At 40.1% G+C, this 13,661-nt stretch overlaps 1 protein-coding gene across 8 annotated transcripts in view; it reads right to left on the bottom strand.

Moving 5' to 3' along the window:
- Positions 1–13,661, bottom strand: part of si:dkey-151g10.3 (serine/threonine-protein kinase WNK3) — a 54,042-nt gene that overhangs the window by 11,860 nt on the left and 28,521 nt on the right. For 7 of the 8 annotated variants that reach the window (XR_006928138.1, XR_006928140.1, XR_006928139.1 and 4 more), the window contains 14 exons: positions 11,468–11,640; positions 10,931–11,151; positions 10,154–10,311; positions 9,915–10,003; positions 9,594–9,813; positions 9,167–9,485; positions 8,942–9,045; positions 3,412–7,353; positions 3,017–3,057; positions 2,762–2,894; positions 2,542–2,658; positions 1,853–1,954; positions 1,495–1,543; positions 126–263 (listed from right to left, as the gene is read on the bottom strand). Coding sequence is in view for 5 of the 8 variants with exons in the window: in XM_046869323.1 (XP_046725279.1) it covers positions 126–263; positions 1,495–1,543; positions 1,853–1,954; positions 2,542–2,658; positions 2,762–2,894; positions 3,017–3,057; positions 3,412–7,353; positions 8,942–9,045; positions 9,167–9,485; positions 9,594–9,813; positions 9,915–10,003; positions 10,154–10,311; positions 10,931–11,151; positions 11,468–11,640 (5,806 nt within the window). In the remaining 3 variants the exon portion in view is untranslated. The remainder of the gene's footprint in view (positions 1–125; positions 264–1,494; positions 1,544–1,852; positions 1,955–2,541; positions 2,659–2,761; positions 2,895–3,016; positions 3,058–3,411; positions 7,354–8,941; positions 9,046–9,166; positions 9,486–9,593; positions 9,814–9,914; positions 10,004–10,153; positions 10,312–10,930; positions 11,152–11,467; positions 11,641–13,661) is intronic. The other variant, XM_046869326.1, reaches the window with a different exon arrangement.

The raw sequence follows: 13,661 nt of genomic DNA, 5'->3' as shown, positions 1-13,661 counted from the left end.
AGTAAAACTGGCTTAAGTGAATGTTTGAAATTGTACATGTTCATTATTTATTTAGGTAATTCTAATCCTTGTCCTATAAAACAAACTCAAAGCCAATTAAAGAATAAAAATTGCTAGTTTTGTACCTCGCTCAATCGGGCCCTGGTTCTCCTCTGCTGGTGATGGAGTGGAGACTTCACGATTAGACTGGGAGTCACGATGACGAATGGTCTGATTAATAAAAAATCGCCAGCGACCCACTGGAGAAGACTGAGGGGCAGAGTCTAATAATAGAAGAGACAGAAAACCACAAATGGGAAAAGAAACAATGCAGCAACATAATTAAGCTAACCAATTTCTAAATTAAAACCTGCCCAAGAGGACTCAGCTTCTTATTTAGATTTGACATTTAACATATTATTTAGTAAACTATAATATTTTTGTTAAAAAATAAATAAATTAAGTATTTAGAGCCATTATTCAATACTCAGTTATAGCACCTTTGGCAGCATTTACAGCCTCGAAATGTTTTTGGGTATGACGAAACAAGCTTTGCACCCCTGGATTGGGGGATATTCTGCAATTCTTAATGGCAAATCTTCTCAAGATGGGTCAGGTTGTATGGGGACCGTTCGAGAGACAGCCACTTTTAGATCATTCTAGAGATGATCAATCGGGTTCAATTCAGGGCTCTGGCTGGGCTGCTGGAGGACATTCACAGAATTGTTCCTAAACCACTCGTGTATTGTTTTGAGCTTGGGCTTTTGTTATGAAGGAAGGTGAACCTTCAGCACAGTCCTGAATGCTGTGGAACAGGTATTTATTAAGAATGTCTCTGTACTTTGCTGCATTCAACTTTCCCTTGACCCTGACCAGTTGCCAAGTCCTTGCTACAAAAAAACACTCCCACAGCATAATGCTTTACTTTTGGGATGGTTTTGGGGAGCTGATGAGAGGTGCCAGTTCCAAACAAAGCAGAGGCTTCCGTCTAGCCACTAGCCATATAACCCAGATTGTTGTAGGGCTGCAGTGATAGTTGTCCTTCTGGATCTTTGTGCTATTTCCAAAGAGGATCTCTGAAGCCCAGTCAGAGTGACCATTGTTTTTTGTTCTGATTTGCAATGTCAGCTGTGAGGCCTTCTATAGAGAGGTGTGAGCCTTTCCAAATCATGACCAGACAAAAAACTTCTCCACAGGTAGACTCCAGTGAAGATTTAGAAACATCTCAGCAACAATCCAGATTAATAGGAGGCAACTGGACACCTTATCAAATTTTCAAGTTTTGTTGCATAGGGTCCAAATACTTATTCAAATGTGATATTTCAGATTTTTTTTAACTTAAACAATGTACAGACATTTCTAGAATTCTTCCACTTTGTCATTATGGGGTAAGTGAGGGTAGATAATGAATAAAAATTCAATTAGAAAGCGTAGTATTAGGCTGCAACCTAACAAAAGTGTAAAAAGTAAAGTGAACTATCAACCCACTCTACAACAGACATTCAATACACTCACCTGTAGAACTTGATGGAGTGCTTACATGTAGCTGCTCCGAAGATCCATTCTGAAAGAGAAAGTGATGTCAAGAAAGAGAAAGAGAGGAGCATTGCAAGAGAACTGGAACTTGACTTCAACAAACCTAAATGTGTTTGATGAATTTTAATAATCAAGAAATGAACTAAGCATAGAATTTATTTATTTCATCGTTTCCATTCTCTTTCTTCATATGGTGCCCCTTAAAAAGAGTGCACACTCCCACTATACAACCATAAAACAAAACATAACTTCAAGTTCATTTGACATATTTTTTTCTTTTTTTAATTTAATTTTTTACAAATTTTATATAATTGTACAATAATAAAACAACCCAGACCTTTGACTGAGTGCTAAGGATCTCCTGGGATTTCTTCACTATAGACCTCATGTCCTCTACAAACTTTTCCTTCTCTGATTCAAGGACAAAGTCCTCTTCAACCTATGGAGCACATTACAAAGAAATTCTCATTAGCGCACTTTTATTCCATTTTCTTTACCAAATAAGTCACCTGCTAATTCATTTTCATCAGCCAGCTCTCCCAATCAAATGACAGATACTAGTCCGTGATCCTGAACATGTGAATTCAGAAACAGTCACAGCATTAAATGGCAACATAACACATTCTAAGAATTTATAGAAGTCTTATACATAAGAACTCTCATAAGTATATCTTTTACAGACATTTGCTCAATACATTTCCATAAATGGCTAAAGTTGCTGTGACTGGCAAAGAAGAAATTTTGGAGGAGCCCAATTTGTTTCCTAGCTCCTGATCACAGATGGTTGTGGCATCATCGCAAGATTGCAAGTTCAAATCTGATGCCACAGCTGTTCATGGCCAGGAACCAAGAAGGCAAAACAGGCTTGACGGGAAGAGTAGCAAATATATTTTCTATTGCACTTATTGGAAATAGCAAAAAAATTGCTTTCATTTATCGAACAAAGAGAAAAACATTTATTTAAAATTCCATGCTCAATAACAATATGTTCAAAACCACATAAACCAAAATGTATACAAATCAAACCATGTAATCCGCTATATCTTCAGGTGCATCTTCCTCAATATCAAATTTGAACGTGACCATCTTGTTACTATGAGTTTCGAGCTGGCACTCCACCATGTTTTCGCCAGTGTTTGACACCTGAAAATGCAAAAACAGTATTTTTTCTTCTGATAATTGCTGTAGCTATTTAATACATTTTCTGCAATGAAAAATACAGGAAAAAATTATTCAAAATGTTTACCTGCAGCATGGTCAGCTGAAAGTGAGTGGCTCTCTCAGGCCGTTGGTAAGAAGACCTGCGTTGAGTCTTTAACTTTTCCAGCTTTCCATTAATCAAGGGTAATGGAGAGTCGTCTTTACTGACTAGAGTAGAGCTGGAAGCAAAAATTGACAGACAAAAAAAAAAACAACTCTATATAAATCTTTGAACAGATATCAAAGAAAACATCCTAACACATGAGTTCAAAAGATAGGAACTTAAGTGTCTGAAACATACCCTACTAAAGAATGTCGGTTGGTAGATTGGTTTGGGCTCCCCTATTCGTTTAGTTGAAGAGACAAACAAACATAAATACAGGGGGAAAAAAAAAATACCAACAGAAAAGAAGGCAATCAGCTAAACTGCTAATATAAAAATTCCATTAAAAAAAGCAAAACCAAAACTCTACAAAATCTATAGACACAAAGCTTTGAGAAATAGCAAGCTCGATTCTGTAAGTATATGTTTGATTTAGTGGATGTTAAGTTAAAATCATAGGGTACCAAAAAGAAATGTTAATTTGCTTTTCAAATAATTTAAATTGAGATAATTGTTTATAATATTTGCTGGTACAAGATGTCTTAAAGCACAGTTACAATAAATGTTACATTGATAAGGATAAGCATTTGTACCTGTGCAATGCCCGACAATGCAGGGTCACAGTCTGCCAGTAAGTTTGAGGGAAGGGCAGTGCCATTAGAACCGGGGAGCTGTGCACTGGTAAGAGGAAGGGAAGGAACTATATTGTTTAGCCCAGCCTGGCTTAGCTGTGTTTCAGCCGGCACGAGGACTTCTGAAGCAGTGGGGGCAAGGTGGGAGCCTGATAAGTTGGTACTGTTGAGGGACGTATGAGATGGGCTGGAGGTTATCTGCAGGGATTGCAGGGCAACCTGAGAATACAGTGGCTGCACAGAGGTGCCTGCAGTCTCAGCGTACATGTCTGCATGCGATTGAGCCTGTGATTGCACATGTGTTTGTATGTGGGGATGTGCCTGTGACTGAGTACATGTCTGGCTGTAAGCATGGGAAAGCAAGATTGATTGGGGCTGATGTTGTGGGGAAGGTGGTAGGCCTGCTACAGCATGACTATAAAGTGCTGCAGTCTGAACTTGTGTTTGACAGGCTTCCCTTTGTAAGTTTTGTGATGCCACACCAGGGTGCAAAGTGGATGATAAAGGAGATGACTGTTGGTTGAGATCTAGAGCCACAGCAGTTTGGTGGGATGGTGGAGGTTGCTGAATAGACGACAAAATCTGGGCCTGAACCTGAAGCTGTACTGGTTGCTGCTGCAACTGTTGGATTTGCTGTGGTTGCTGTTCATACTGTTGAATCATTTTGGGCTGCACATGGGATATAGGCTGCATGGCAGTCTGAAGAGTGATGCCACCTGGCTGTTGCTGTCCCTGCAGGGCAGGCTGTGTCTGTGCTTGAACTTGATTTTGAGCCTGACCGGTCTGCTGTAAGTACTGCTGTGTGGTAGGTACTGTGGCAGGAGCTACAGTACCTGCGGACACAGCAATGGTAGTTGGCACCGTTACTGGAGACAAAACCATTCGCCGATACTGATGTTGTTGATGCTTTGCACCTTGTGTAAAATCAATTTGCACTGGCTGAATAGTGTGTTGACCGAGTTGTGGGGTATGAAGATACTGCACTGTATGCAAGGCAGAAGGGGCCTGAACTTGAGACTGAATTTGGTTTGATATTTGAGTTGATGCTGGTATCCCTGGAACTTGACAAAGAACAGGGGTTATAGAGTGATGTGGCATAACTTGAGCTTGAAGATTCTGTCCCTGTACAATCATTTGAGTCTGTGATTCACTTGTGACATATGCCTGGGAATGTACTTGTGGCTGTGCTGAATCCTGTCTCTGTACTGGAATCGGAAATGCCATGTGAATCGCGCTAGTCTGTGCTACAGATGAACTTGCAGATTGTGGTGCCGAGAGACTGTGGGGCTGTAAAGGAGTTTGACTATGCATTTGTAATGCATCACCTTGTTGTATTGGACCTTGAGCCTGAGGTGCTGACAGAGTCAGTGCATGTTGGTCAGTGTGTACGGGGGCTTGTAACTGACTTGAAATTTGGGAACTAATCATTTGTGATGATGACTGAGCACCAGTTGTTACTTGTGACTCTATAACCGAAATTCCATCTTGCTGCCCAGAAAGGACAGTTTGGTGCTCTGCTTTGTGTTGAGTAACAGTTTTTTCCGACTGAAGGGGCTGTTGTAGTAACAAAGCTTGCTGCTGCTCATGCTGAAGTAAAATCTGCTGCTGCTGTTGAACAGTCTCAAGACTTATGGTTTGCTGTTGCCTACTATGTTGCTGCACAGGGTCTACTTGTTGGTCCAACTGTTGATTCTGGTGTAAAAATAAAGCTTGCTGTTGAAGATGTTGTTGCTCTTGCTGTTGTTTAAGTAGATTCTGCTGTTGCTGTTGAACAATGTTAATAGTAGCAGCTTGCTGTTGTCCACTGTGATGTGGCCCAGGGACTACATGTTGGTTTGACTGTTGTTGTTGTTGTTGTTGTAAAAACAATGCTTGCTGCTGAAGGTGCTGCTGGTCCTGCTGTTGCCTCAGTAGAGCCTGCTGCTGAACAGTCTGAAGAGTAACAGTTTGCTGTTGTCCACTGTGATTTTGCCCAAGGCCTACTTGTTGGCTTGGCTGTTGTAAAAACAAAGCTTGCTGTTGAAGCTGCTGATCCTGCTGTTGACTGAGCAAACCCTGTTTCTGAATAGACTGCACAGGGGCTACTTGCTGGTCCAGCTGTTGATTTTGTTGTAAAAATAAAGCTTGCTGTTGAAGATGTTGTTGCTCCTGCTGTTGTTTAAGTAGATTCTGCTGTTGAACAATGTCAATAGTAGAAGCTTGCTGTTGTCCACCGTGATGTTGCCCAAGAGGTACTTGTTGGCTCAACTGTTTTTGCTGTTGAAAAAATACAGCTTGCTGCTGATCTTGTTGCTGCTCATTTAAAGCAGGCTGCTGCTGTTGAACCGTCTCAAGAATTACAGCTTGCTGGTCCCTATGTTGCTTTTGTAAAAATAAAGCTTGCTGAAATCGTTCCTTTTCCTGGTTTTGGTTGGGTAGTGCCTGCTGTGACTCTGTATTTTGCTGTTGTTGTTGGTGTATAAGAACCTGCTGTTGCATCTGTAATTCTCTCTGTTGTTGTACTAATATATGCTGCTGTTGGTCAATATGTAGCTGAAAAGCTTGTTGCTCAGATTGCTGCTGCATCTGAAGTTGTGAAATGTTCTGCAATACAGACTGCTGCTGCTGTTCAAGCTTTTGCTGACGTAGTAAACTCTGCTGCTGATCTATTTGGTGCTGCTTTTGACTTTGCTCTAATTGCTGTTGCTGTTGAAGGAGCTGAACATGTTGTAAAAAAACTTGATTTTGCTGTTGTTCTAGCTTCTGTAATAAAGCCTCTTGCTCTAATTGTTGTGACTGTTGTTCTGTCTGTTGTTGTGGTAATAGCAGGTTCTGATATTCTAAATATGGTTGATTTTTCTGTGATAAAGACTGCCGTTCAAAATGCTGTTGCTGTAGAATTATTTGCTGTTGTAGCAACATAGCTTCTTGTTGCTCCAAGTGCTGCTGCATTAGTGCCTGCTGTTGTTGCTGCTGCTGCTGCTCCCCTGTCGGTTGTGAAATAGCTTGCTGCTGTACTTGCTGCAACAATGGTGGATTCTGTTGCTCCATCTGCTGTGCCACTATAGAATTCTGGTGTTGTATTGGAATTGGTTTCTCTTGCTGCCCTATCTGTTGTTGTGAATATATTTGATGTTGGTTCTGCTGTTCCATATTCTGTATACTTTGAACTGTTTGTTGTTGCTCTGCAAGTGGTAACTGTGGGGGAGTTGAGTGCATCATGGCTACATTTTGGTTTTCAGCATGACATTGCACATACAATTGTTGATGGTGGTGTTGCAACAATTGCGGGTCCTGCTGTTGTTCCATTGAGAGTTGCTGAATGGAGGCTTTCCGTTGGACCTGTTGTTGAATTACAGACTGCTGTGGTTTAGGTACTCCTGCTGATTGTTGTGCATATACCTGTTGCTGTGGATCTATCTGCTGAGGGTGCACCAGAGTCTGCTGTTGATGGGTTAGTATATATTGTTGCTGTGAGACACTTGACTGCAACTGCTGTTCCTGCAGAACTAACTGTGCATTCTCTATCTGCTGTTGTGACATTCCAGCTGAAGTAGGGGGCTGTTGAATTGATATCCCCTGTTTTTTAATTTGCTCCATCTGTTGTAATGATGTTGGTGGCTGTTGTAGCAATGTAGTCTGCAGATCCAAAACTACCTGATGTTGTTGTTGAACTGCCATTTGTTGGGGCAAAATTTCAGTTTGTGGCAGAGGGGCAGTGTTATGCTGGATTTGTTTATTTTGTGGCATCAAGTTGCTTAAAGATGATCTTATTGGGTCTGCAGAAAGAATACTAATGGAGGCCTGGGGTGAAACTGGGTTTAAGTATGACTGTGCGTGTATAAGAGGAGCATGAGAAGTGACTGCCTCGCCTGGTTGGGGAAGTGCTGCTTGTGTTATATCTGTGGGATATGGGGCCAGTGACTGCAGGCAAGTATGAATATGGCAATCATTGGAGACAGCATGTGGAAAGGAAAGGGGAAAAATGTAAGAATACGGATTAGTATGGATCATTAATCATCCAAGGGTAAGAGGACAATGTAGAACCTAAGGCTCAGTGCATGCTATCAAAATGCATCAAAAACAGTGCATGATATCAAAACATTTAAAATGAAAACAAATCCAAGGCCTCTAAATAATGCATGTACAAATTGAATGTACATGATCATTTAGATAACTTAAAATTGCAAAAAAATAAATAAATAAACAAATAAACCCAATAAAATAAACGTTTTATACAATTGACAAAATATGTCAGGGTTTCTAAAAGGTTTCTAAGTCTAAAAAAGTTTACAATTTAAAAATAAATTGGAAAATTTTAAACTTTCAGGCCTCTAATTCTTAATGGTCTTAAAAAGGTCTTGAATTTGAGTGAAACCTGCAGAAACGCTGCATATGCTGTATAAAAGATAAGAAACTAATATATTTTTAAGGATTATAAAATAAATTCTAATGGCTGTATATGCTGTGAACTTACACAGTGTCAATACATGTTTAAAATCACTATACCAAGTTTATTTGGCTTGGTTTGGATTGCTTAAACATGAATGCTCTTAAATCCCACCATTATATATAATAAAGTGACACTATTATCAGTGTAAACGATACATTCTGATCATGATTTAATTTGGATTACTGTATTGGCTTCACGATTCGATTAGTTTCTGTTTAGTTATCCAAAATCTTTGAAAATAATTTGAATCAACTAAAAATAAATTTAATTTAATAAACAGTCTTTGACTTAGGAAAAATATGTGATATTTCTGAAAGAGACTCAAAAGCTGTCTAAAATATCAAAGTTCTGCAACTTCTTTCTTGGGGTTAGACTGCAGATAGAGCTCTTTTTAAGTGTTATAACATGGTTGTGTAACCAAATATAGCATAATGTATGACAATCATTATGACCCAGAGCAATCAGACCCAGAGTGCTCGTTGGATATTTGAATTCTAAAGGTTGAGCAGAGTGGGACCTCTGGTGTTCACACAGTGAAAACGCATTAAAATGCATAATTAATAGAATGCTGTTTTTCACAGTGTGCATCACACACTGCCGTGATGCACTTTTGCATTGCAAAGCGTTATGTCATGACGGAAAACCTCAGAGCAGCAAGAAGACCCGAGTTGTTCGCAAAATACCAATATGGAAATTCAATGGAATAAATCTGTGTTTTACTAATATTAAATACACCCCTCAAAACACAGAGGCTGTATGCGTAACACATTAGCACTACTTCATAATATATATTTTATACTGTATGCAAAAATGGCACCATATATCCCATATGACAAAACAACAAATGTATATAATTTATTGTACTAATGTATGTTCCTGTTCATCATTATCAAGTCTTCCTGGACAAATACATAATCTGAAGTACACTGTGTCCAGTTCTCCAATTGAAGCAAATAAAGAGTAAGAACAACTGGATACAATGGAGTCAATTACAAGGGAAAATTGCTGCATTGTACAAGACGTGACCTGTGTTGTGACTTTTATTAGGGCAATACGTACAGATGTTCCAGTGGGATAGCTGGTCTGTGTGTTAGCAAAAGAGATCCCAGAGTCTCCTGCAGAAGAAAATGGTTCTCCACTAATTGCAGAGAGGTTCTCCATTTCTGAAAAATGCATGGAAAAAAAATACTTGATGTCATATGATTGAAAAAAGAAATAATCGTCATATAAAGTTGCACATTCAAGGTCTCATAAGACAAGTGAAATGTCTGTAGTGAACAGCACCTATTAGGCCTTGTGTGTTGTTCATGGGGATCTGTTGTCGGGTGTGTTGCTCCACCTCTGACAGGTCCTCTCCCTCCCTGTGCCCCCCAGTGATGCCCAGAGTGGCAGCAGTAGGAACTACAGAAGCCCCAGGGCCCAAGGAAGAGGGGAAAGAAGTATAACTAGTGGTGACGGAAACAGGAGCCAAAGCAGAATCTCGCCTTTCCTCTAGGGTTCGCTGTTGTCGCGTTGCCCGGAATTTCTTAATCTGAGTTATCTTGTCTCGGATTGACTTTCCCACCACCTTTGCGTCACTCTCATGGAAAAACCCAGACTTGACCTAGAAAGTGCAGGAGAATAAATGCTAACTCCAAAATGTGCTGCTGCTAAATCGAATATCTCAAAAGTATTACTAAAGCAATTTCTATTTATTACATGGCTTCCTCACCATCTCTAATGCAACTTCCTCTGCGCTGTCATTCTCCAGGTTGTAGCTGAACTCGATGGCCTCATTGTCCTTGTGCTTGCCCTTCAGTTTTTTAGGCTCCTCCACCCAAATGCGCAATGCCAAACAATCCTGACTGCCCGTGTCCTCTTCCGCCAACTCCACTCGCACACCTGTGTCCTCGCCAAAGAAGGTATGGTTGAGCAGGTCCTTAATGGAAAGCCTAAGTGGAAAACAGCCATAATGGAAAGGCATTACTTATATGATGCGTAACATTTCTGCATGCTATAAGAAAAAAATATTTTTTTTAAAATACGTGCTTACCGCTCGCATCGGTTCTGCCGAATGCAGCCCTCGATGATCTCTTTGATTTCTGGATCGTTCACTTTATTAAAACTAGCCGGCTTGATCCCCTGCAAACATGAAGTCTGTCATTCATTTTCGGTAGAAGGCGTCCGTTTGTAATCAAGAATTAGGCAGAATTGGTACAAACATTTTAAACCAAATCAAAACATTCAGTACAAAAGCAATAATGAAAACCATTTGCTTCCATTGAGCCTTACACTGGTGACCTTGCGGTAGATCTGAGCGGCATTTTGGCACTCAGAATAAGGATACTCAGATGTAGCCATCTCAAGCATGCACATGCCAAAGGCATAGACGTCCACAGACTCATCATAGTGTTCTTCGTACATTTCTGGGGCCATGAACTCTGGGGTACCTGAGCAACGAAACCATAGTTAGAATTTGAGTCATTTTATAAGAAATATATCTGCTGAATACGAAACATGTACTCGCTTTAATATGAGCTTCTGTTTAGCCAGCTTCTATTTACTGGCTGGTTTGAGCTCAGCAGTACTATATTGAATTCAAGTGAGAACACATTCAAATATAATATAGCGTTCGCATACACCATAATTACCCATCCCTCTACATCAGATACTTGTCTATCGCTCGTTGAAAGTGAAAGCTTGCAATTCCACATGATATTAGGAAATGGACAATACACACCCAAGTATTTATTGCTTTTTCTGTTGTGAACATTTGAACTACCCCTAACAATTAGCTTCAAAATCAATAAGTTATTGACAGCAGTGTGAGCAAGCACACAGAAATCGATAATGTCGAGCCGGAATAAATGCTGAACAAAAAAGCAACGAGCGAGGACTTTGGATTTAAACAGAAAAGACGTGCGAACAAAACAAGAAAATTCGGCAGCAAAGCCACTGCATAATCACCGCAGATTAAATACGTGGCAGCTACAGTGATTACAGCTGTAGGGTTGTTACGACAGCAGTAATGAAAACAAATCTACGACACAAGTGAGACCGGAAACGCACCGATCACACTCTTGGCAAAGGAGGTCCTCATGAGCGTAGCCAGGCCTAGGTCACCGATTTTCACTGAGCCTGTGGGGCCTGTGATAAAAATGTTGTCGCACTTTAGGTCACGGTGCACGATGGGCGGCGTACGCGTGTGCAGGAAATGCAGACCCTTCAGGATTTGCCTGCACCAGCTGCGCAACACCTTCGGCTTCATAACCTTAAAGCGCTTAAGGTACCTGAAAAGCACAGAGCCAACAGAGCAATCAGGCAGAACAGGTTACAGCATAATAAACATTTTACCATCCTGTTTGAACACCTTTTTTTTTTTTCACAATACCTACATAAAAAAAAATATCCTGATGTTTATAATGAATTTGAACTGGCAAGTGTTAGTCAGTCATGTGATCAAGAATGGGTTTATAGTAGAACAGCGTACAGCACGTCACCATAGAAACTAAACTCGCTGAAAACAAGGTCCTCGACTCTGTCGCTGTAGCCTTTAGAGTATAAATAACATGAGTGTCTGATTAATTGCGACGTGTGGGTACTGACGTTTTAAGTGTTCCGGAGGTCATGAGCTCTGTGACGAGAACGATGCACTTTTTTCCTCGGACGGTCGACTCCCAGAAGTCGTAGAAACGCACGATGTTTGGGTGCTGCAGGCCTTTTAGCATCTCGGCTTCCTCTTTGAAGCGCTGCTGCTCAGCCTTGGTCAGCTTTCCATCCTGAACATGGCACACACATGTACATACACACACAGCTCAGACTGGGCCAAGGCATCACATGAGACACTATAATGTTTATTCGATGGCATTTTATTAGATGTAATTCAAACTTTAAATTTATTAAGATATTGTGAGGTCAGGTATTTTTTCTCTTACAATAACAAAGGAAGCAAATCATAATTAAACAATTTGTGGTAATCATGGTGCAGGGATAGAACAGCATGGATTAGCATGAAATTTTAAGTTGCCCTTTGAAAAATTTGCTTATTGTGACGAAGGTTGGATGCTTTGCACCAATTCTTTTGTTCTGTAAGAATGTAACCCTCCAAAATATGCTCGGTTATGCAGGCAGCCCGGGGGTAGGAGCGGGGCGATTTTAGAGGGCTCAAACATTTGTGCATGCTTTTCAAAGCCATGTATTCCTCTCTGCATTCCATACCGCTTCTGACCAGTAGATGGAGTAAAGTTGTGTAAAATCATGCGGCCAGGCAACACCCAGCCGTAGCAGGTAGATGTATGTTTGTGTTTTGCCAGTCGTGATTATATTTTCCTATATTCGATATACCCTGAAAACCTCTCTGGGTGATGTAAATTCCACAAAATGGCAATTATCTTAACAAAAATCACAGACAAATCAATTGTGATGCTTTCAATGCATTCAAATGAAATCAGACATTTACTTATAATATAGCAGAACAATATGGCAGAGGACCCTCATCAGGCTTCAGGGTCATGTCATGGATTTGGACTGTAGCTAATGTTAACAGTCCGCTACATTGACTCAGGACTACAGTTTGTTCCTGATCACCATCACTGAATCCCATCGTGTATCTGCAATAAATGGACACTCGGTGCAACCCAGACGAGGATGGGTTCCCTCTTGAGTCTGGTTCCTCTCAAGGTTTCTTCCTTAAGCTATCTCTGGGAGTTTTTCCTTGCCACAGTCGCCACCGGCTCACTCATCAGGGACAAACTTACACTTATAAAGAACATATTCATTTTTTATCACCACATTATTTATGTAAAGCTGCTTTGAGACGATGTTAAAAGCGCTACACAAATAAAAATGAATTGAATTGAATGTCAGTTTTGAACTTGTTCATGAGAGAAACTGCCATAACAACAATGAAAGGATAGAATTCTTGGGCTTAACGAAATGATGTGTTAATTACTTAAATGATACCTAGTTAGTAAGTAAAAAACGACTAGTCGCCTATTTAAAGAAATCTTCTAACTTCTAATGAACTAAGTAATTAACTCCTTTATAACAAGTTAATAAAAGAACTGCTCAATCGAATAAGGTTAAGTATATTTTCTAATAATATTTTTGAACTGAACCTAAAACGGGTGCTTCCTTGTTTTCTACTTCACGATCCTTGAATTTATGAATGCATTTTCATTGCTTCATCATATGATATTCACCATGCACAATCTCCTCATGTTTTACTGATAAACAGAATGATTTTGCGATTTGATTGAAATGGAAATGATGTGTATAAAGGATGATGAAAAATGTTTTTTGTAAAGCCTTAATGTTCTTTTTGAACCAACCACTGGTCTGCAGAGCTCCACCATCTGATGGAGAATAATTGCTCAAAACATCCAGAAACATCAAGTAGCAGACAAAGGATGCTAGCATAAACACTGAGCACAAGCTCATCCCATATACATCAGTCAACTATAAAGCGGTGAATACCATCTGTTGGGGTCTAGGGGACATTTGGCAAATTCATACAAGGAACACAATGTATTGCGATTATTTGACCCTGTTATTCCCTTAGTATTGGTTGGCAGTGGTTGAGCCTGACCTCTGTAGGTCAACAGGATGAAGAGGTCACAACCTAATAACCATGACAAACCTTGTCTAAAACCAAGAATAAATAGGAGGAACACAACAAACTCTGTACTGTGGCACATGGGGAAAGAAGGACAATGGGTTTAGTGATGGACTGCATTAGGTAGTTTGGTTTCTGCTTGTGGTCCAAGAGGGAATAAAATGATTAATAAAATGCTACATCCTC

The sequence above is a fragment of the Silurus meridionalis genome, chromosome 16, assembly GCF_014805685.1.
Source record: "Silurus meridionalis isolate SWU-2019-XX chromosome 16, ASM1480568v1, whole genome shotgun sequence".
Taxonomy (NCBI): Eukaryota; Metazoa; Chordata; class Actinopteri; order Siluriformes; family Siluridae; genus Silurus; species Silurus meridionalis.
The sequence above is the reverse complement of the archived record's forward strand: the minus strand, read 5'-3'. Positions and strand labels throughout refer to the sequence as shown.